This window comes from Delphinapterus leucas, chromosome 21, assembly GCF_059928025.1.
Source record: "Delphinapterus leucas isolate spDelLeu-1000000601 "Yukka" chromosome 21, BTC_Dleu_Yukka2, whole genome shotgun sequence".
NCBI lineage: Eukaryota > Metazoa > Chordata > Mammalia > Artiodactyla > Monodontidae > Delphinapterus > Delphinapterus leucas.
Window position 1 is genome coordinate 25,813,055 of NC_143149.1, and position 25,077 is coordinate 25,838,131.

The following is a 25,077-nucleotide window of genomic DNA, read 5'->3' on the forward strand; positions in this document are numbered from 1 at the left end:
AAAATACATAAACAACAAGGTCCCACTGTCTAGCACAGGGAACTATTATATTCAATATCCTGTAATACACCATAATGGAAAAGAATATGAAAAAGAATAGATATAAATATTTTGAAATCCATGGATGGGGGGAGCAAGAAGTCTGCACCTGGAATGAAGGTCCGGGGGCCCCACCAACCACTCAGGATCCAGTCCTGGAGAGGTGAATTGTAGTCTTCCTTTGAGGAAGACCAGTCCCACATTCTTCCTGTTTGTAACCTCCAGACTTCAACAAGGTGTGCTAATATCCACTTTCCGGAGAAGTTAAACATTTCAGTAGCCTACTTTTCTCTTTCTGTCCATGTACCTGTATTTACTAAAGGTTCTATTTAGGAACTCACCCCAAACAAAAGCAGTTCCCGACCCTAACTACCCTCATTCTCATCAAAGGCACTCCAACCCCTCTCTCATGACAGACAGGTTTCAAGAGAACTGTTTTAAAATGCAGAGTTGTGTTTTGAAATCACTACAGTGATGGTTTCTAAGACTAAATTCTCTAACTCTAAGGACTTTTGTTTTTAAAAAAATTATTCACTTGTGACTGCTTAATTTTTGTTTCAGAGAATTGCTGATGTAGCTGAAGACTCATGTCTCAAATGACTCAAACCAGACACAGAATTCACTGTATTTCACCGTGAAAGTCTTTAACTATTACTTCCAGAAATGCGTTTATATTAAGTAAATGAATCATCTCTAGAAAGAAAAAAAAGAAAGGAAGCTATAAAGGAAGCAAACAAAGTCAAAAATATTCCTGGTTCTGGATAAACAACAAGGTACTACTCTATAGCACAGGGAACTATGTTCAATAGCCTGTAACAAACCATAACGGAAAAGAATATATATATAACTGAGTCACTTTGCTGTACAGAAGAAAATAACACAATGTTGTAAATCCACTATACTTCAATAAAATCTAAAAAAAAAAAAATTCTGGTTCACAGAAGCCTCAAGGTCACATAATCCTTTGAGTTTCCATTCCTGTTAATTAGGTCAGCCTTTGACACCTGAATCATTTTCCTGCCTTTTCTTTTTCAATCCTGCTGTACCAGAGTACCATTTGCAGTTGTAAGTGACCTACTTAATTAGAATATGGAACCCTCAGACAGAAAAGTGTATTGTATTCACTCTATTTCGCTCAATAGACCTTATTAAAGAACTGAATTTCTAATTTGGTTTGCTACAAACCATACACTGTAAGCAATTCCAAAATCCAAATATCCAGGTTTTATTATAGTCAGGAGTGTACATTTAAATACAGTTGGGGAGGAGGAGCACAGGATCAGGTGTCGGTGCATCCTGGTTCTCTGTCCAGCTCTGCCGCTAACCCCTGTGTAATTGGGGGGCACATCCTTAACCTTCCTGAGCCTCAGGCTCCTCGCCTCGACAAAGAGAAGGTTAGACTCCCAGGTCCTTTAGGGCTCTACGTATCTGTGACTATTTCCTGAGTGCCTAGCATGTACAAGGCACTATGCCCGTTATAGGGGAGAGGGGAAGTACAAAGGTGAAGTGTTGCCCTGTCATCAAGAACTTTGCACTCTAATATGGAAGAGAAGATGATATAGGACAAAACCAAATGCCATAGTTACCTTATTTATCTTCTTCATTCCTCATCATTGGCATTGTGCCTGGCATATTGTATTAATAGATGCTCAATTAAATGACATAAAAGAGATATAAAATGCCTCTGGACATTTAGAGAAGAGAGGCTACATCCAATGGAAGGGAATCAGAAAGCATTCATAGGTGTTATATTTGAGTTGGTTTTTAAAAGGCCATTCAACTTTCACTTGCTCCCTAACACCATCCTCTAATGTGATGCAAAATCTTAAGCCAAAGTTCAAGATTCTCCATGCTCTGGTTCCAATGTATCCTTCGTTCTTAGTCTCTCTCTTACCTAAAATCATGCTGTAGCCAACCAATCTCCTTGCTGCAACCTCAGATATTCCCCATAATTTTCTACCTCCATGCCCCCATTCATGCTGTTCTTCATACTGAAATGTCCTCCAATCCCAACATAATCCAATCATTATCCTTCAAGGCCTACTTCAGATTTCCCCTATTTTATGAAGGAGATCTTATGAAGCCTTTCCTGACCCCTCCAATCATGTGTGCTCTCTCCCTTCTCTGAAATCCCACAAAACCTGTCGACATTTCTCTTATGGTATATACACCCTTCAGCACTGCATGACAGTTCGGTAATATCTGTGTCTCAAGATTATACTATTTGACATCAAAAACTGTATTATTCCTCCACATTGCCAAACAAACGGTAGCGTTCAGTAGATTATTTTGACAGGACAAATTAAAAAAACGCTCCAGGACATAGAAATTGAATGAACAATGGTGCTAAGTCAGGAACATCTGTGGCATATGCCTAAAATGCTGACTATTCCAGTTTGATTTTTGAACATAAGTTTAGCTGATATAATCACAGGAGTTAAGCTCAGAAGGCAGGCCTGAGTCTTTACACAGAGCCTTAAGTGGCAGGGCAATAAAAATGGCATATATTCAGTTCTCAGTGGAGTCACTGACAGTTTTGGGAGCTGGACAGTGACAAAATCCGAGATATGAAAAGCAAACCAGAAGCATCCTGGTTGACACATCAGTCTCCTGGGAGTTTGGTTAGAGGCAAGTCCATCCCTGAGAGAAGAATCGGGTCTTAAGTGTGCAGATAAAATTAAGTGCATGCTCTGCAGGTCTGTGAGTCCAAAAAACTCACTAAGTAAATACTGCTTTGTAGGCTTCCTGGCAACCAGATATATGAGTGCGCATCTCAGTAGAAGGAAATAGACAAACATGAAAGCAATCATTACTGAATTTCCAAACTGGTGAAAAAGCGAAGGTTCTCCGCAGAAGGGAGAAGGGAACAAAAAAGCACGCCACACACAAAGGGCAGGAAATCAAAATAGCTCTGAATTCCTCAGCAATAACACTGGAAGCTAGAATACAGTGGGAAAATGTCTTAAAAATTCAGAAAGAAAAGAATTTCCAACTTAGAATTCTATGCTGAGCCAAACCATCAGTGAAAGTAAAGGTAAAATAAGCACATGTTCGCACATACAAAGTTTCTGAAAACTTACCTTCCGTGAACCTTTCTCAGGACACACTGAAATAAAGGCACAAACCGGGACTTCCCTGGCGGTCCAGTCGTTAAGACTGCACTTCCACTGCAGGGGGCGTGGGTTCTATCCCTGGTCAGGGAACTAAGATCCCGCATAGCCAAAAAAAGAAAAAAAAAAGAAGACACAAACCAAGAAAGGGGAAGATGAGGCATAACAGAAACAGAAAATCCACACACAAGTGAAGTACAAGGAATCCCCAGACTGATGGGCAGCCAGGACAGCACCTGGGCACCAGGCAGAAAGGATGACGGCTCTAACTGGACATGTCAGGAATCTCTGGGAGACATTTCTTTAAGAATATCTGGGGGCTTCCCTGGTGGCGCAGTGGTTAACAATCTGTCTGCCAACGCAGGGGACATGGGTTCGATCCCTGGTCCGTAAAGATCCCACATGCCACGGAGCAACTAAGCCCGTGCGCCACAACTACTGAGCCTGCGCTCTAGAGCCTGCGAGCCACGACTATTGAGCCCGCGAGCCACAACTACTGAAGCCCGTGCACCTAGAGCCTGTGCTCTGCAACAAGAGAAGCCACCGCAATGAGAAGCCTGCACACCACAACAAAGAGTAGCCCCCACTCGCCCCAACTAGAGAAAGCCTACACACAGCAATGAAGACCCAACAGAGCCAAAAAAAAATTAATTAAATAAATTTTAAAAAAGGAAAAAGAATATCTGGTGCCACTACAGGGAAAACAATTTGTGCAGGAAAAGAAATCTTAGTATCTTAAATCGTGGCTCACTGTGACTACATGATGATGTAAAAACTGGATGTTAATCTATCTAAAATGATGATATAACTTCTGTGGAAGAATATGGGTCTGAGAAATGAGTTGAGGGAGCAAGGGTGAGGGAGGAGAGTTAAATACTCATCTTCCGTAGTAAGAATCAATATATAATGCCTAAAAGTGAAAAACCAAGAAGTCACAATCAAAGTGTTACTTGAAAACACAGGAGCTCTATGTGCATGTATAACATGTTAAAAAGTTTTAAATGCTTAGCCCCGGCCCGGTCCGGCCCATCCCCCTCCCCTCCGGGTCCTTGAGGCCCAGCCTGGTCAGGCTGCTGGCGGCTGGGAGCCGACGGCCAGACTGGCCGGACAGACAGGCGCACGCGAGGACGGATGGAGGGATACACGGAGGGCCGAGGGGACGCTCGGCCCGGGCCTGTGCTAAGAGGCCCGCCCAGGAGGGCTGGGGCAGCACTCAGAATTTTTATTTGGCTGCTACCTTAAAATACAGGCCCTAAAAATGCCAGCTTGTTTGGACTTAGAAGATGATCTGGATAAATGATAAAAACTAAGAAAGACATTTTGGGTTTTTTTACTGTCTACTTGGCATATGCTTCTGGAATAATATTCACCATGGTTATGGATGACCTTCCAAACTTAGAAGATATCTATACCCCCTTGTGTTCATCAACAGTGGAGGACTCAGAGATGGACTTTGACTCTGGACTAGAAGGTGATGACTCAAAAAGTGATAGTATTTTGGAGGATTCCACAATCTTTGCGTCCTTCAAAGGAAATACAGATGATAAAGACTTCAAATGGAAATTGGACACAATATTGAAGAAAGTACCCGATTTGTTACACATGGAATCCAGCAAGCTAAAGGTACAGAGGTAGAGGCCTGGAACAGTGACATTCAACATCTCCCGGGAAGCAGCGGAGCGGCTACGGATCCTGACTCAGAGCAACAACCAGCAGCTTCAGGATCTGGGAATTCTCTCCGTTCAGACTGAAGGGGAAGGTGCTATCAACCTGGCTTTGGCTCAGAACCAAAGCCGAAATGTGAGAATGAATGGACCCATGGGAGCTGGAAATTCAGTTAGGATGGAGGCGGGCTTTCCCATGGCAGGTGGTCCAGGAATGCCTAAACGCCTCCCACCTGGCTTCGCAACAGGACAGGCCAATCCGAACTTTATGCAAGGTCAGGTGCCTTCGACCACAGCAACTACCCCTGGAAATTCAGGAGCCCCTCAGCTGCAAGCAAATCAAAATGTCCAGCATGCAGGTGGTCAAGGAGCTGGTCCTCCTCAAAACCAGATGCAGGTGTCCCACGGGCCACCAAATATGATGCAGCCCAGCCTCATGGCAATTCATGGCAACACGAACAGCCAACAGACTGGTAGTTCTGGGGTTCCTCAGGTGAACCTGGGCAACATGCAAGGCCAGCCCCAGCAGGGCCCACCATCTCAGGTGATGAGCATGCACCAGCAGATCTTGCCCTCCCAGGGCCAGAAGGCCCAGCAACAAGGTACCTTGAACCCTCAGAAGCCTATGCTCCTTTCAAGGGCCCAGCTTATTATGCAGCAGGGTCAGATGACAGTGGATCCTCAGAGCCAAAATCCTGGGCTCTCGTCCCAGAGGATGACCCCACCCAAGCAGATGCTTCCCCAGCAGTGCCCACAAATGATGGTGCCACATAACCAGATGATGGGGCCTCAGGGGCAAGTTTTGCTTCAACAGAACCCAATGATAGAGCAGATTATGACCAATCAGATGCAGGGGAATAAGCAACAGTTTAACACTCAGAACCAATCTAATGTCATGTAGGGACCAGCACAGATAACGAGGAGACCAACTCCAAACATGCAAGGAAACATGGTGCAGTTTACGGGACAGATGTCAGGACAGATGCTGCCCCAGCAAGGGCCCATGAACTACAGTCCATCTCAGGCTCAGGGACAGGTCTTGAGGCCACCAGGGCCCAGACCACATATGGCCCAGCAGCATGGCAATCCTGCTACTACAGCAAATAATGATGTCAGCTTGTCTCAGATGATGCCTGACGTCAGCATGCAACAAAGCAACATGGTGTCCCCCCCTCCCCCGCCGAAGTGCAGGCCATGCTGGGAAACAGTGCCTCGGGAAACCACTTCTCAGGCCATGGGATGCCTTTCAATGCACCTTTCAGTGGAGCAATGGAAATCAGATGTCCTGTGGTCAGAATGAGGCTTCCCGGTCAGTAAGGAGGTCACACTAACAAGCCCATTGTTGGTCAACTTATTGCAGAGTGATATCTCTGCAGGCCATTTTGGGGTAATGAATAAGCAAAATAATACCAATGCAAATAAACTGAAGAAGAAGAAACCCCCTCGGAAGAAGAAAAATAGTCAGCAGGATCTAAACACCCCAGGTACTCGCCCACCTGGTCTGGAGGAGGCTGATGAGCAGCCATTGCCTAGAGAACAAGGAATTAACCTGGACAACTCAGGCCCTAAACTGCCCGAATTTTCAAAGCGACCACCAGCCCTTTCACAGAGTTTAGTCCCGAAGGAAACTCCAGCCACAGCACTGCAGGGGTCTGTTCCCAGACCAGAACTCAAGGCAAATGCTGCCATAGTCTCTAGACAAAGCAGCGAGCCTAAAGAGATAACTGAAAAGTCCAAAACTCCAAGCCGAAGAAACGCCCGAACTGAAGAGCCAGCTGTGGCTTCTGAAAGTGTGGAAAATGGACATCATAAGCCATCCTCTTGGCCTGCTCCAGCCTTCAGCCCAACTGAAGACATAACCAGTGCAGTGCAATCCAAGCGAAGAAAATCCAAGTAAACAAGCTGAACGACGACTTGTAAATGTGTGTGAAGTTTACAAAAAGCAATTTTGAGCTGTGACTGTTTAAAATCCATTTTAATAATGTGGTTCTTTTCCTGGTCCCTGCAACCTGTTTCATAAAGTGCAATGGGGAAAGCAGAGTTGTTGAACCCTTTTGGTGTTGCAAGATGAAGTTCAAGGTTTCTATTCTGTTGCCATGTATTGAGAGGAGCTAATGCGATTATGTTATTAGTTTTCACATTTCCTAAGCAGCCTAGAGTACAGGGTGAGCATTTTTAGACCTTCTAATAATGTATGGTGCTGTGGAAGTACTGTGTCTGAATAGCAGTAGTGGGGCAAAAGGAATCTTCTCATTTGGAAATGTTGTAAATAATTTTATTATATAGTGTTTTAGTTGTATTTGTTGTAGAAATGGACCAGTGAATAAAGAGAATCTAACGGTTTATACAATGTGGGAAAAAAAAAAGTTTTAAACGTTTAAATGATAGTGACTGTGATACAACCACTCTGGATATTGGTCTGGAAATTCATAACAAATAATTCCACTGCTAGGTATGAATCCTCATGAAAGCTCACACATGTACATGGATTGTTTATTGTAGCATTTTTTGTCATAAGAAAGTTTTTTTAAAACAACCTAAATGTCCAACAATAGGAAAATGGTTAAATGAAGTGTGATATATAAATACAATGGAATTCTATACAACAGTAAAATGGGTGAACTGGAGCTATAAGGATCCAACATTAACAAACCTCAAAAACCATGTAAGAGAAAAAGTAAGTTACAGAGAGAGAAAGTTAACATATCATACTATTTACGTAATTTTTAAAACATACAAAAAAATATTATATGTTGTTTAAACACACACACAGACACACACACACACCAACTTCAGGATCATGATTCCCTCCAGGTAGGAGGAAGGAAACAGGATGGGGTCAGTGAGGGGCTCATAGAGGCTTTCAATTTTACTTGTAATATTTTATTTCTTAAGCTATGTAGTAAGTACATAAGTACCCATTACATTATCTATATATTTTTGTGTCTAACTGAAGTATGTCTAGGGGCTCCTGGTAAAATTTGGGAAATTAAACTCATACATTTAATGTTGCTTCATCTCAAAACACCCCTAGAGGATTACAGTCCCTTATCCAAACTCTCAGAGATTTATGTGTTTCAGAATTCAGAATTCTTTGGATTTTAGAAAAAGGTATCAGGATGCAATCCCATATGTTACATTACACCTTCAGTGGGACCTGAAATCAAGTGATGCTCAAAATAAGCATCTGACACTATTCAGATGGTTGTTTGCCCCTCAGAAAAAAATCAGCCGCCAGCCTGGCCCTGTACAAACAGCCCTCACTCCTCAGACCTACACTGATTCCCCTCTAAGAGCAGAGGAGGAAAGCAAGTGCATGGGGACACCTGCAGGCCTTTGGAGGCTCTGGACTCCACCACATCTGGATGCGTAAGTGCCTGGAATTCCCTGCCTCCTCACCTCTACCAGGCATGAGTGCCCATTGCTCTGCAGCCCTGACCAACTGTGGGGCACATACACCACCTGATTCCTGCCGAGCCCATTTTCTGCTTTATTTAAGTTGTTGTTGGGCAGATCACTGAGGATGACTCAGCCCTACAGCCCAGTCTCAGTCCTGCCACTCCAAAGCCAGCACTACACACACACACACACACACACACACACACACACACACACACACACACACACATTCATACCACACTCTAAAGCAGATGTCCTTTCACTGACTTCCTAACTTTAGTGATTAACCTTGCCTATCTTTGGTCGAGCTTGCTAATCTGTATTCCCCCGTGCCCCTATCACTCAGCACCCAGGAGCTCCATATTTCTAACAGCTGTTGGCATCTTGCTACCTCCAACTGGCTGGGTCTGGCTGCCCTTCAATGCCAGCATGACATATAATCAGCCTCGGGAAGTGATGAATACCAACTTGCTCTTGAAAGCTGATGTTGAACAATCTTTTTGTTTTTATTTCTGAGTAATGAAATCATACTGTGCTGAGCTCATGTCCAATTAAACATCTGTTATGGTCATCAAAATCTCCTGGCCATTATCACAGATGACATTCTGAATGGATATCAGCAGTATAATCAATAGCCAATTCCTAAATAACAAATTCAGTAAGCACAACACCCAACTGTGAAAAGGTGAAAAGAACTGGGTCTTCTCCCCCATAAATACCAAGTGGCCCAGCCAACCACCCCTCTGTTGGTCCAGCTCACTGATTTATTGTATTTGCTCAATGCTCAGGCCTTCCACAGAGCAAGTGCAGAGGAAATCGGGCGTGTCAAGTGCTTTCAAGGGGAGCCCACCATCTCTTCCTTGGGAGAAAGGCAGTAACTCAGCATTGAAGTAGGATGTCAGCAAGCTAAGGGAGAAAGGCAAAAGCCCTACTTACCATAGAAGAGGAAGGCTTTGGTCCTGTGATGATGGAGGTAGGTCCGGTTGATGGTGAAGAAACAAGTGTCTGCCCCGCACTGGCCTAGCCTTCCAGTTTCCCCAGTCAGTGGGGACCACCAGAGCATGATGGGGTAGCTATCAGCTGCCATTGTTTTTTTCCTATTCAGGGTCAGTCCTTCTCTCTTAAGGAATGGATGGAGATGTATAGGCTCTTCTTCCATTTGTGCATGTCCGTCGTTCAAATTAGAATTTTTAAACTTCTTCCTTTCAAATTTTCCCAGCTCAACCACTACCTAAAAGAGATGACGATTATTACCAGTGTCAGACTGTTTAATTTCCTTCTGTACATCTCCCATTCATCTTGATGATTTAGCTTCTTATTAGTTTTCTATTGCTACCATAACAAATTATCACAAACTGAGCAACTTAAAATGATGCAAATTTATTATCGTACGATTCTGGAGGTCAGAAGTCTGAAATGGTCTCACTGGGCTAAAATCAAGGTGTTGGTAGGGCTATGCCATTTTTCAGGAAACTCTGGTGGGGAATTCGTTTTCTTGCTTTTCTTTTAGAGGCACCCACAGTTCTTGGCTCATGGCCCCCTTCCTCCATCTTCAAAACCAGCAACGTTGCACGTCTCTGACCCTTCTGTTATCGTGTCTCTCTCTGAACACAGCCAGAGAAGAGTCTTCTCTTTTAAGGACTCATGTGATTACACTGGGCCTGCACAGATAATTCAGGGTTATCTCCTCACCTCAAGGTGTGTCACTATAATCCCATCTATTTACAAAGTCCCTTTTGCCAAGTAAAGTAACATATCACAGTTTCCAGGGATTAGGGTAGGGACATAGCCTCCAAAATATCTACCAACAAGGATGCTTCATTCCACTGAACACATAACAGATACATGTCTCCTCCATTTCATAGGCAAATACAGAATCCAGAAGTGGTTGTGTCTCTTAATGAAACCTGGGAGAGTCAGGGTTATTCTCTGGCTATTGCTGGGGATTACACTCTGGGGGAAATAAGTTATAAATTGCCAATTGATTTCTTTTTAGTACAATTAAAGGAATCATAACATGGATTTTATATTTCCAATAATATCCACTATGGCATAGAGACGGCATAGGTACTGGGCTCCTTCTCACTTAAAACCTTGTTTTTTAATTTATTTCAAGAGAGTCTGGGTCCTGGAGAGCTACGTCATCAATCACAGTAATCTGAAGGGCAGGGTGGACTGAGTGAAATCAGAGGGGCAGGAGTTCTCCAAAAGTGCTGCCTTTTCATCAAACTTTAAGGTTTGATATTGACATGGCATTACAGAAATATGTTAGAGAGAGCAGTATAAAGTAGGGGCTGGTCTGTTTCATATATAACAAAACATTAGTAGTCACACTATACAATAAATAAAGCCGGTAAAAGAAGGCATATTTTCACATATTAACTGGCCCACTTGTCAACAGAGGACACTACCTGTGTGGCCCGCAGACCCCACTCTCAGCAGCCAGTGGTGGTGCCTTCTTTATGTATTTGCTACCTTTAGTGTCAGAAAAGGGCCCCTGCCCACTGAGGTGATACAGAGTCTGTAACTCCCTGGGGAGGGTCTATAACGTTCACTGGATTCTCTGAGGGATTCAAGGCCAAAAAAGCTATTAAGAGCCACTCAGCAAACGCCACATAGTATTCCAAACGGAAGAGAGAATTCTATTTTTTTTAAAAAAAAAAAAAGCACAGATCACTTGTGACACCAAAGTCATCATTAGAACAGTAAGACCATCACTGAAAACTAAAAACCCTTGCCAATAGCTTTCTAAGCCTCTTTATGATAACATAATAATGTGGCTGTTCCCCAGTACCTTGATGGAATGGAGTTGACTTGTAGCTACAAACACTCTTTTTCACCCAACCTTTCCCTGCAAATATACAACCAGGAACTTGAAAGAAACACGTTTAGAAAGCCATGTTTATAACTTCAAAAACAAATTTTGCTCCACATTTCTGATCAAAGTCTACTATGTGAGGTATAAGGTCATATCCAAATAATAGGGACTGGGACCTCCCTGGTGGTCCAGTGGCTAAGACCCCACGCTCCCAATGCAGGGGGCACGGGTTTGTTCCCTGGTTGGGGAACTAAGATCCTACACGCCACAGGGCGTGGCCTAAAAATTTTTTTTTAATAAAAAAAAACATCGAATAATAGGGATTGCTTTAAGGAGAGAGATTTCTAAAGCAGAAAACTCCAGCCCCTCCAGTTCAAGCAGGTCCTGGATACCCACCTCCAAGACAGACAAGCAGGGAGCCAGGGGTTTCCTCTGACCAGAATCCCAACCTGGCAGTGGAAGGTGGTGGAAGTACAGTGCAGTACTATCTGCCGAAGTCCTTTTATAAGCATAAGCTCATTCAGTCCTAAGTGAGGAGAAGGGAAGCCCTCCAGAATAACACGCCCAGAGAACACTTCTGTCTCCATCAGCTCCACGTCTGAAATACTCACATCCACAAATAATCTTTAAAAGTCCTTTTGGATTTTGAAATGGACAGCTGGTCCTTGAGTGGGTGCTAAAATATCTCAACTTGTATTTCTACTTTCAATATCACTGTGAAACTTTTATTTTACTTTGAAATCAGCAAATGAAGTTGAGAATAACCAACTAAATGAAATAAATGGGGGGACTCAGGAAACGTTTCAGGTCACTCACCCCACTACAGACAAATCTATTAATGCAGATGTGTGTGTTCTGCAGAACAACTAGCTTGTCCTCAGAATAGTCACTACTTCTTCAAGAATGGCATCTTTCGGGGACTTCCCTGGTGGCGCAGTGGTTAAGAATCCACCTTCCAATGCAGGGGACACGGGTTCGATCCCTGGTCCGGGAAGATCCCAGACGCTGCAGAGCAGCTAAGCCCGCGCACCACAACTACTGAGCCCGCGCACCACAACTACTGAGCCCGCGCACCACAACTGCTGAGCCCACGTGCTGCAACTACTGAAGCCCGTGCACCTAGAGCCCGTGCTCCGCAATGAGAGAAGCCACCGCAATGAGAAGCCCATACACCGCAATGAAGGGTAGCCCCCGCTCGCCGCAACTAGAGAGAAAAGCCCGCACATAGCAACGAAGACCCAACACAGCCAAAATAATTAATTAATTAATTAATTAAAATTATTTTTAAAAAAACAGAAGGGAGTTTCCTGGCGGTCCAGTGTTTAGGACTCTGTGTTTTTGCTGCCAAGGGCGGGGGTTCAATCCCTGGTCAGAAAACTAAGATCCTGCAAGCCACACAGCAGGGCCAAAATAAGAAAACAAAACAAAACAAAACAAAAACGAATGGTATCTTTCAGAAGGGATCATGACTTGGAGGAAGCCATCCAATTCTGACCCAGTAAGACAGACAGAACTCTACCTTCTGTTACTGTAAAACCAGTACCCTGCAAGAGTCACAAACTGATCCCCTAACCCACTGATTTTCTTTCTACCTGACACATCCGCTCACTGAACCTCAGTTTCGTCTGTTAAAAAAGAAAGTATTTCCCTTGCTTTACATAGAAAATCCTGATCCTGAGAGATGATGCAAAAAGTAAAGTACTTGGAGAGAATGGGGTGGTGGCAAAGGCCCAGGAATCAACACTGCACAACCCAAATTCTTGGTACCTGGAGTGTGACGAGCAGAAAGACAGTAGCTGTGATGCACAGGCAAGATGCCAGAAGCTTCCTCCTCTGAATCCGCACCATGCTGCCCTGCCCTGGGTGACTGACAGAGGGCTAGCCTGGTTACCAGGTGTTCTCGAGTCGGCCCGCAGCCCAAGACAACTTCACGTGGAGGAACCATCTGGGTGCCAATTTCCTCCACTGCCATTCCTGCTGGGACCTGGTCTCCATGGAGGACTGAGAACTGAGGTTCTGAGTGGGCCTGGCTTGGCATTGAAAGGGAACAGCATGCAGTCTTCTTAAGCGATCATCAGAGCAGCTGGAGTTTCTTTAAACCAGAAGGCATCAAAAAAAATCTGTAACAAATGAGCAATATTTTAGCCATAGTGCAGAAGATTTCATAAATGTAGTCTTGCAGGGTTACCATGTAGAAACCCAAAGCTTTAAAACTAAAAGGAGCCTTTGAGATCATTTAGACCTAATATCTCACTCACAGATGAGGAAACCAGGACCAGAGAGATGAAGTGACTTGCCCAAGGTCAGAAAGTCCATTACAGGAGAGTGAGAGATCGACAATCAGGTCCCGAGACTAAAATGATGCTTCCACTTAATTTTCCCTGCCATCAGACTTGAATTCCAAAAGTCATTGACATGTAGTCATTTCCTTCTATCTAAGTTTCAAAAGAGCAGAGAAGTGGAGCAGAAACAACCAGGACTGTCCACCCACTCCTGTAAAAATTAGGGAACAAACAAATCAAAGTTTCAGGCATTGATTAGAAATGGAAAATGATCAACTGACCCCAGTTTCCCCCAAGGAAAACAACTTCAGCTACAACATAAGGAATTCAGATTACTGATTTATTTCTTTAATCTTTTATGGCAAGTGCACTAAAGCAGTGGGTTATATGGGCAGTACGGTTCTCTGGACATCTTGAAATAAGATTTCCATCCATCTGAAATGGATGATCTTTTCCAAAAGTTTTTTAAATGCACTAAATAGTCCCATAGAATGCCTCTTATTCCCGGGGTTCTCTGAGGTCAAATGTCTTGAGCAAATGACCCTGTGGAGTTCAGAGGAAAGCAAGGATCAACATTCCAGAGGAAGGGAGTGCTCCAAGGGTTGATCCTAAGATCTGACTGTACACCTCTCAGATACAGAATTGAAGATACAATGAGAAATATAAAAAAGATGTAGAATTCTGGCTAAATGCCTTGGTCTTAAAGGTATGCTCCCCTCTCATGCATCTACCTTAATTAACTTTTAAGTCTAGGCTATTTCTTCTCCTCAGAAACAAAATAACTCTTGGTCTCAGAAACAGCCAAAAGCGCAGTTTTCTTCTTTCATCCACGGAAGTCTCACAATCCACAGCGCCTAAGAGAACGGGCTCTAGAGTCAGCCTGCCAGGATTCAAACCTCAACTCCCCAGCCTCTCCTTGATTCAATTCCCAAAATGTAGAAAATAAGGTGCCTAATCAGAGAGTGACTGTGAGAATTCTATGAGATAAAACTGGCAAAACACTTATTTCAGAGCCTGACACATAATAAATAGCCAAGAAACGTTTGCTATCCTCATGTTTAAATATTATTATAATTTTTATCATAGCTTTAAGTGGAAAATGAAGTTGAATTCATATAAAGTATGATACTGACAGATCAACTGGAACTTCACAAGGAGGAAATACTTTGCCAAAGAAAAGGAGATCACGAATATTTGCTGAGTGACCTATTACGTCCTTTCTTAAGTACTCAGCATGCATGAGCTCATTCAGTTCTCCCAACAACTCATGAAGTAGCAATTTTTAGCCTCATTTTTAAGGGTAAGAAAACTGAATTTGAAGGAAGTAAAGTAACTTGCCCAAGACTGTAACTTTGATGAGTAATACAACCAGAAACTAGTCAGACTCCGAAGTTCATACATTTTTTTTTGCGGTACACGGGCCTCTCACCGTTGTGCCCTCTCCCGCTGCGGAGCAGAGGCTCCGGAGGCGCAGGCTCAGCGGCCATGGCTCACGGGCCCAGCCGCTCCGCGGCATGTGGGATCCTCCCAGACTGGGGCACGAACCCATGTCCCCTGCATCGGCAGGCAGACTCTCAACTACTGCGCCACCAGGGAAGTCCCACACATTCTTTTTATATTTGTTAACACAAAGGCTATAAAATTCCCACCAGATAATACTAACACTCACAGCTTATCTGCCTAAATCACAGAAAAAAACCTGTGTACAAAAGCTCTCTGTCAGATGATGTACCAGGGAAAAAAGTATCAAAAGTCCAAAAGAACCTGAAAAGCGCCTTTCCTTCTACTCAGTAGATGCTAGTAGCTATTAATCACATAAAATGGGGAGCTAGCACATTTGGGCACCAATCCTAGCTGTTATTTATATGTAATATACATTTGGACAAGTTGTTAAATCTTTCTAAGCCCCAGTTTCTTCACAGTAAAGAATAAATGGTAACTCTCATTATTTCTTTCCCTTTTATAACAGAAAGGTTATCTATTTTTTGTTTTATATGCAAAAGCAATTTATTATAACTACAATTAATGTAACCCAGATTAGGTAATGAAATAATATTACCACTTTAAATGGATATAAAGCTAAATCATTTTCAAAAGATTTTTCAATATAACACTCTGCTCAATCTTATCCATTAACCACTTTGTAATGTAGGTACGGCCATTATTATTATTCTCGGTTCCCACAAATAAGGAAACAGATCCTTGGTAAGTTTAAGTGATTTACCCACGATCATAGTTTTTAAAGATGATGTGGGTCTAGAAATCAGGTCACCTGACTCCAAGATCAGTGGAAAAGAAAGAGAAGGGGAAAATAGTGACAGCTTGTTAAGAGTACAAGAGTCAGGAATAAAGGAAAACAAAAGATGGAGAGAGTGTGTGAGGACACAGTTTGGGATATTTTTACAGCTAGTACATGGCTCAGACCTGTCCTCGGGCCTTTTTAAGTCTTTACATGGCTGTACAAATTATGACAGAAGAATTTAAGGTTACAAATTCCCTTCCATCCAAAGAATCTCAATTTAGGTTATATTCCCCAAACCAGAAGTACATAGTGTGGTCTCAAGGACTGAGCTGTGGGTAAATACCCACCACTAAAGAATAGAATCAGCTAGTGTAGATGGTATTATGATTTAGAGCAGGCAGCAATCAACCAGGCCTTGGGGCACATCAACCGAATATACCTATGGCATTAATTACCTGGGAGTTTTTCATCAAGTAAGCAGTTCCCCGGCTGGTGGGACAGATGGGCTTGCAGAGAGCACCGTGAAGGCCAACAAGCTCCAATACAATGGGACTCCAATGGGTCCCCAAGAAGAAAGCTCCCTTCTGTTTCATCGTTGCCCCCAGGGTGAATCTCAGAGTCCTCCAAGAGAGTGCCCCAGAACAGTCCTTCCCAGGCTGGAGTAGTGTGTGTTTGTTCAGACAACCATGCAGATAACATCTGAAATGGACTTACTAACCGACCCTCTTGACCCAAGCACTGAGCCCTGAAATGCATCGTACGGCTGTGTGCACGGCCTGGGGCCGGCCATCTGCTGCCCAGAGAGGGGTCTGGAGCTGAGCGTGACCATCTCACACTCCTGCAAATGCTATTCCATCAAAACCAGCAACACTTTCACTCCAAAATAATTTCAGCGTTGTCCGCTTTAATTTGAATTAAAATGGACAGAAGAGAGACTGAACATCTTAAAGTGAATTAGCAGCCTGAGGATGCCAGCTTCAAATGTCAGCCACACAGGGCCGGCCCAAGGTGCAGGTTAAGGGTCTCAGAAATGGGACTAAGAAGACTTCCGCCCTGTGTCTCTGAGTGTAAAATGAGAAGCCAACCCTAGGTGACACACACCGGGGAGCTCTGGGAAGCCTCCTTGGATCATCTCTTCTCTAGTGATTGGTGAGTCATTTGGGTTAATGAGCGACTGTCTTAACTGAGTTTAAGGGTATATCAGGGAGAGCCTTTCAAAGGAATGTATCTAATTACCAAACAAATTATTCACACCAAAGTGCCATTTTCAAATAAGCTGACTCTCCGAACCTGTTTTCATTTTATGACGGGTAAATCCTCAGAGCGTCCCTTTAAGTGGGGTGCTGTCCTGGGAAAGGCTGATGACAAGGCAGGCAGATGGGAAGGTCTAAGGGCCTCCGGACAACTCTCCAGGCAATTTTTAACTAACTCTCTTCAATTCTACTTGTCCTCATGGACACTCCTCATCCATTCCTACTTGGTGACTTCAAAAGCTTGATAACTGGGATTTCTACCAGTCTGACCCACTAGCATCCTCCATTCAGCTGTAGAGATTTTGTTGGAATGTAGACTGGATATCTCTCCTCTGATTAAAATCCATCAATGGCTTCCCAAAGAGTTCAAGATAAAGACCAAATTCATCAGTTTAGAAAACAAGACTCCCTGGACCCCGCCCTACTTTTCTAGCTTCTACCACACATACCCTTTGTTCTGGCTGTTCCTGGGATACAGCTTCCTGTTCTGTGCTCTGGTCCCTACCTACAACACCCATACCTCTTTCACTACCATAGCCATTCTCCTGGACGTTCAAGGCTACCTGCTTTGGGAAGGGTTACTCCTCCCTAGTACCAAGTCAGGAGATCTAGATCCATACCTTGTGCTTGTTTCTATCACAGCAGTGGAGAGAACGCTGGGGGGTTTTAGGAAACTCTTTAAAGCTGCTTTATTGGGTACATATAAAACAACTGTCGAACATTAAAAAGTTGACTAATGTAAACAAAAAAAAAAGTTGACCAATGTTGTTAATTATCAGAAGACTGTCCCTTGGCCTGATGAGCATGGTGTGATGGTTCCACAGTTTCCACTTTCATCCAGTTTTCTTTATTAACATTTATTTGTGTTAATGTGTTCCTCAACCTTTTTTAATAGACTTCAGATTTTGCTGAGTATTTATTTTTAAGTAGAGTGCTCTGGCTTGCAGATTTCTATCTGGGAAGGTGATCCTCTTGGCCAAGCACACATTGCAGAAGAAACAAAGAGAATAATGAGAGAGAAAGGGATACTGACAGCCTCATGAATCAAGACTGGTGATTAACAGGGGTGATTAACTGGGGGAAGGAAGTTGCAGCACGAGCACCTTTACTTTTCTATTGCAGAACTGAAGGTGATGCCATTCTTAAATTCCAGATACATACTGAAGCACTCAAATTATACAGTATTTATACAATCTCACTTAGTGGGTCTACTTAATGTAGAAACTAGATAAAAACAAACCCAGACAGACAACTAAATAAAAAGACTCAAATAAAAGCATTCCAAAAAAATAGGTTTTTTAAATGGAGGAGAGGGTCCAAGACTGGGAAAACTCTGTGTCACACTAAGAGCTGAACCAGCGCCTCGAGAACACGACTCTTTCTTTCTCGTCTTTTTCCTTGGAAGGTGTTCTTTGTAACTGTTCTTTCTCCAACAAGGGCTTACTGGTTACTCAGTAACAATTTTCCTTCCTGGCAAAAGGTTGTGAATTAAAGGCCCTCGACCGCTTTGATCATTCATGTAATCATGAGTGAGGAACCGATTAACAATGACAAAATCTGGCTAATACTTCAGATGCCTAAAGACGAAGGGCTGGACCAGATGATCTTCTGAGGTTGCATCCCAAAACTAAACTCTCTGATCCCATGAATAGTGCCCAAGAGCACCACATAGAAGAAAAATTAATCAAGTAAAGAGACAGTGATCAAGACAATCTGAGTCATCACAAACTAAAGATTTCTGGAAATATATAAAACAAGAAATATTTCTATATGACAAGTTTTAGGATTACTTGATCTTTATTCTCCTTTTGAGTAATTCAACATTAACTTCTGAAAACTCAAATTTTATTCTCAATATCTGAAAAATACTGTAAATAAAGATAAACTTATTCTTTTTTAATGTTTAAAAACTCATGGTCAAGAACCCTATTACAAATGTTTATCATAGAATGCTGGTAATTGAATTAGGTACTGGATTTCTTACTGAAATCAACTCTTTACATTCCAAATTTAGAGAGCATTTAAATATGGGTTGGAAATGTCTGCAAACTGAGCAATAATTACACATATATGAATCACATCATTGTTTGTCCAAACAATACGTTCATTTTCTTTATTTCCTAACTTTAACCCTAGTGTGAATTTTTTTCAAAAATGTTGTGTTAAGATAAAACTTGAAATCTACTTTTTTTTTTTAGTTGAAGAATTTAAGATGAGACATAGAACAGTAACAGCTGAGACTGTATATTTAAATTCACTGTTACACACTGCCATCTAGCAGGAAGGCAGCAAATGAAGAGTCAGGACAGCAATTTCAAAAATGGGGTAGACCTACATGATCCTCGGATGCTAGGACATTGCCTCTGGCTTACAGGCAGCAGAGGGGGAAAGTTCTAACATTGAGGCTACATTGGTGGCTCTGCCCCTTTATTGTGCAAATACCTGGGCCGCTTATTCAATACAGATAGTAGCCAGGACCCACTTAAGAGTCCCCCTTGGGAGACCACGTGGACCAGGCAGGAGAAACAATGCCCTAGTTGTAGAGTGACATCACTAACAAGCCCACCAGTGGTCATGAGCTTCTAGGGTGTCAATTCTTCAGAGAAGGAAGGATGTATAAGGAGATTGAGGTCCTGAAGACCAACTTGCCAGATTCAAAATTACAAGCAGCCCTCAAATGACATGAACAATCCAAGTCACGACATGCATACTACTCTACCCGACTAACGCAGGGCGCTGTGACAGTTGGGGCCTGCTGGAGTAAAACAGTTATTTTGCGTGGCATTTGCTGTATATTAAAGAAGCGTTAAAAGATCTCCCCAAAATGTCTTAAAATCACACCAATGTTCTTTTTATACATTACACTAGCTGAGTTCTGAGGGCGCTAATCATGTGCAAAAATACTTAAGAAATGGCTTGCATATGATAAGCAAAGCCTGCAGGGTCGGGGACTCTCGCGGAGCATCTTCTCCGTTAAATACGCAATGCTCTCTACAGCTCGACAGCCAGAATCGCTCCTACTTCAGCACACAAAATTAGCAACAAGTGATTCTCAGTCAAGACACGGAGAAGAAGGAAGCCGTTCACAAAGCACAGAGGCGGAGTTAGGTTCTGGAATTGGTGGGGCTGGGAAGATCGTGGCAGAGGGGGAGGTACGGGAAAAGCTTCCTTGGGAGGGGGGGAGGGGGGAGGGGGGGAGGCGACGGGAACCCGCGCGCTTCCCGGGGCTCCCGCCGAGGCCCCTGCTCATCACCTGCCTCCCACCTGTGCTTTTCAGCAGCCAGATGGGTTTGCATCCCAGGCAGCGTCCCTGGAAAGCACTGCCCAGGGTTTCCCAAAGCAGACTTGGATTCTTTCTCAGCATACTACTCCGCCTTCCTCGACACACACTCCCGTCTGGGCACAAAGAGGTTTCCTACGGCTGTGAGTCCGGTGGGCAGCGTCCCAGCTCCCGCGCGCGTCGGCCAAGTCTCTTTTCGTTTCTCGGCACCAAGACTCTGCTCCCACCAAGCCACTGCTTAAGCCAGGAAAGACCCAGAGGTTCACACTCACCTCGTCACGGAGAAGTAGGCTCCCACGGCCGGCTGCAGCCCCGCGGTTTTTCACTTTCAGTTTGCGCCCGGCCGGAGTTCAGGCGAAGACTTGGAAAGGAGATTTGGGAAAGGGGATAACCCTCGGCGCGTCCAGGCCCAGCGATCCTGGATCCGGGTTTTCATGGATGCCCCATTTAAAAGCCTGCGGCGCCTCGGTTCTGGAGAAACACACCCCCGCCCCTCACTTGCCAGTCCGGGGCGCGCAACCCTCTCAAGTTCCTGGGAGGCTCCTGAGACCCTCTTTCTTCTGCTTCTCAAACTCTAAGAGTGGAGCTCCTTCAAAGTCACCTATTCAGGAAAATTGAGAACCTTTTAAGCAAATCAGAGGCCTGGGTACCTTTAATAAGCTGCCAGTGTTTGGTAGCCTGAGCAGGATCATTTAGCTCTATTTTACTGACTTTTAGCTACTGAATTCCAAACTCAGAGAACCCAATTAAAATTATTTTGGCCTAGTCTAGACAGGAAGTGATAAACCTAGGGAGGTCTTTCAAGACCTTGGGAGGGCCAGGACTGAGGTGAGGCGTCTAGGGATCAACATTTGAGGAGGGATTGACCCTCAGAGTCATGCACATGTTGGGCACGCTTGCAGGAACCTGTCAGTGATTGCTGCCAGAGGCCTGCCTCACTCTCCTCCAGGTCCTGAGAGCTCCAGCCAAGCACCTCAATTAACTTCTCTGTACAAGCAGGTTGATAGTAACGATATCAACTTCTAGAAAACACCGAACACAAAGGGAAAGACTGATAAACTGGATGTCATTGAAAGTAAGAAATACTGTTCATCAAAAGACACTATTAAAAGAATTGGAAACAATCCAGGGAGTAGGTGAAGAAATTTGCAATCGATTTATCAAACAAAGAATTCATATTCAGAATAAAGCAAGAACATCTACAGTGCAATAAGGAAAACACAATCCAACAGAAAGGGGGAGGGAAGGGACCAAAGACACACAGCACTGCACCAAAGAGGAATCCAAATAGCCAATGAGTACGTGAAAAGATGCTTAACTTCGTTAACCATTCAGGGAAATGCAACTTAACACAACAATGATATACTGTTTACACACCCACCAAAATGGCTACAGATTTTAAAACTGATAATACAGAGCAAAGGCAAAGCTGTGAAACACATGGAACTCTTGTGCACTCTTAGTGGGGGTGTAATTGTTACAGCCACTTTGGAAAACTTGTCTATCAGTATTTACTAGAGTCAAATAATTTTACTCCAAGGTACATGCCTAGAAAACATGCATACATATGTACATCAAAAGACAGGTATATAACGGGGCCACAAAACACACCTTAACATATTTCAAAGAATAGACATCATACAAAATATGGTATTAGACCACAGTAGAATTAAACCAATTAAATCAGTAACAGAAATATTCTAAAATACTTGGCAATATTTTGGAACATCCCCAGATATTTGAAGATTAAACGACACACTTCTAAATAACACATGGGTCAAAGAAAAATTCTCCAGAGAAATCAAAATATTTCGAACCAAATGAAAATGAAAATATAACCTATCAAAATTTGTGGGATGCAGTGGAAGCAGAGCTTAGAGGGAAAATTGTAACACTGAATTATATCATTGAATGTTAGAAAAGAAAACATCTAAAATCAATATGCTAAGCTTCCACTGTAGGAAACTAAAGAAAGGGGAGCAAATTAAATTCAAAGTAAGCAGAAGAGAAGGAATAATAAAAATTAGAGCAGAAATCAATGAAACTGAAAGCAGGGTATTGACAGAAAATCAATGAAACCAAAAGTTGGTTCTTTGAAAAGATCAATAAAATTGACAAACCCTTACCTAGGCTAACCAGTAAAAAAGCGAGAAGACACAAATTACTAATATCAGAAATAAAAGAGGGGCCATTACTACCGGCCCCATGGACATTAAAGATAATAAAGGTCAAGAGAATGAGACAAGTCCAGACTAGGAAAAAATATTTGCCAAAGTTATATATGATAGAGTCCGGTTATCCAAAATATACAAAGAACTCTTAACACTCAACAATAAGAAAGCAAACAACCCAATTAAAAAATGGGCAAAAGACCTGGACACATCACCAAGGAAAATATATAGATGGCAGATCAGCATATGAAAAGATGGTCAACATCATGTCATCTTGACTACTATAATACCTTCCCAACAGCTCCCTGCTTTCACACTTGCCTCCACATAACAGCCAGAGTGATCCTTTCAAATCACAAATCAGATCATGTCCATATTCCACTCAAAAACAGTCATGTAAAATAAAGTCACGAACTATAAGGTCTTATACGATCTGGCTTTTGGCTACTTCTCCAATTTTCTTTCCCAGTATTCTCCAGCTCACTCACTGCTTTCCACCCACACTGCCCCCTTGCTGTTTCTCAGACACACCAAGCCTGCCCAAACTCAGCCCCTTTGGATTTGCTTGTTCATATGCTTAGAACGGTCATTCCCCAGGCATTTGCACGGCTCAGTTTTTACTGTTTCACATTCAGGAAATCGTGGTAGTTTGTGTTTTTCAAGGGATTGTTTCATTTCATCACAATTGTCAGATTCAGATGTATGTGTGTAAATTTGTTCATAGTATTCCCTTATTATCCATTTGATATTTTTAGTGATATCCCCTGTTCCATTCCTGATATTGGAAATTTATGTCTTTTCTCTTTTTAAATTTGTCAGTCTCTACAAGTTTGTCAATTAATCTTTGCAAAGCACCAGCTCTTTGTTTCACTGATTTTCTCTATTGTTTTCCTGTTTTCAATTTCAATGATTTCTGTCCCTATCTTTATTATTCCTCCCTTCTGCTTGCTTGCGGTTGATTTTGCTCTTCTTTCTCTTGGTTCTTGAGTCAGAAGCTTAGATTATTGGTACTTTTCCTCCTTCCTAATGTATTTGCATTTAATGCCATAAATTTTTCTCTCAGCACTGCATTAGCTGTGTCCCACAAATTTTGAGATGTTGTATTTTTAATTTGCATTCAGTTCAATGTATGCATTGATTTCCCTTGGGACTACATTGATTATTTATAAATATATTATTTACTTTCCACATGTCTGGAAAATTTCCTATTATTCTTCCAGTTATTAATTTCTAGTCTGATTCCATTGTAGGCAGATAACATACTCTGTATGATTTCAATTCTTTTTAAATTTATTGAGGTTTGTTTTATGGCTCAGGATATGGTCTATCTTGGTATATGTTCCATGTACACTTGAAAAGAATGCATTCTATTGTTGAATGGAGTAATTTATAAATGTTGATTAGATCCCATTGATTCATGGTGTTGCTGAGGTCTTCTATATGCTTGCTGCTTTTCTGTCTAGTTGTTCTATCAATTGTTGAAGTGTTCAGCTAAAATTGTGCATTTGTCTATTTCTTCTTTCAGTTCTATCAGTTTTTGCTTTATATATTGAGCAGCTCTTTTGTTTGGTGCATACACATTTAGGTTTGCTTTATTTCCCTTTACATTTCTTTACCCTTCACCATTTATAACATAATTATCTTAAGTACTTCCTCTACATACATTTAGAACCACATTAAACAATGTTATAACTTTTGCTTTAACTGTCAAACATAATTTAGAACATTCAAGAAGAGAAGCAAAACCTACTGTATTTATCCATAATTTTTCTTACCACGTTCTTTCTTCCCTCCTGATACTCCAATGTTGATCATTTCTGTTTAGAGAACTTCCTTTACCCATTCTTTTAGGATACATCTACCAGCGACAAATTCTCTTAGTTTTTCATCTGAGCATGTCTTGATTTCTCCTTCATTCCATATTTTTACTGGTTATAGGATTCTAGGTTGGGGTTCTGTCCCATTTCAGAGTTGGGACCAAAATCTTAGGGGCATTTTCCTCTTTTGTCATCTCTGTCATAGTATCTGACCCAGACCTTGTGGATTCACAGACACATCTAACTCAAATGTAGTCCTGCTTGGGAGATGTCCAGAGCTTTAATCTGTTTTACTAGTATTTTTTATTTTTTAAAGGTGGCTTACTGCTCTGACCCCCATTTGCACACATGTCCTTTTTTTCTACCAGGTGGCATAAGGGTTGGAGGCATTGTGGCAAGCGGGGAATAAAAGTTCTCTAAAACCCCAACCCCCTACAAAGGCTTATATTCTTTTACATTTTTAGGAGTTGTATAGTCTTGTATTTTACCAAAAACTGTGTTGGGGATAACTTGCATCTTATCTGACCAAATGACTTTCAGAACCTTATATGGTGTCTGGAGCTTTAATTTTCCCCGGGTTCACTGTCCATCTTTTGTTTTTTCTTTTTTTCCCATATGTTTCAGCAAAACCTACAAAGTGTCCTGCAACAGAGGCAAGTCTTCACGTGTTAATATTATATCATTAATGTAACTGGCCCATTTTACTAATGTGAGGAAGGAGACCAGGGACAGGTCTTGGGTTACCATCCCATGACATGCGTAACCTGTGTAGGTAACCTGGGGGAAGCACTTGAAAGGTTTATTATTGTCTTTCCCACGTGAAGGCAAGTTGATCTTAGTTATCAGAAATGTGTACTTGTTGGAGCTTTTTTTTTTTTTAAATCTCTTTGAAGGTGAAGCACCTTTGTAGAAACACCTTTGTAAAAGCATCACAGTAAAACAATAACTGTCTGTAAATGATAAAAGACTTTAAAATAGCCATGGTTAAAGAGCTGATAAAAA

At 42.4% G+C, this 25,077-nt stretch overlaps 1 protein-coding gene and 1 pseudogene across 4 annotated transcripts in view; one reads left to right on the forward strand and one right to left on the reverse strand.

Annotated features, from left to right (window-relative positions):
- Positions 1-25,077, reverse strand: part of POFUT3 (protein O-fucosyltransferase 3) — a 124,768-nt gene that overhangs the window by 90,153 nt on the left and 9,538 nt on the right. For 2 of the 4 annotated variants that reach the window (XM_022571171.3, XM_022571172.3), the window contains exons 2-4: positions 20,360-20,688; positions 12,798-13,150; positions 9,149-9,443 (exon numbers count right to left, since the gene is read on the reverse strand). In XM_022571171.3, the coding sequence (XP_022426879.1) occupies positions 9,149-9,443; positions 12,798-12,878 (376 nt within the window). In that variant the 5' untranslated portion in view covers positions 12,879-13,150; positions 20,360-20,688. The remainder of the gene's footprint in view (positions 1-9,148; positions 9,444-12,797; positions 13,151-20,359; positions 20,689-25,077) is intronic. The other 2 variants (XM_089903752.1, XM_089903751.1) reach the window with 2 other exon arrangements.
- Positions 3,767-7,442, forward strand: LOC111173489 (nuclear receptor coactivator 6 pseudogene; annotated as a pseudogene).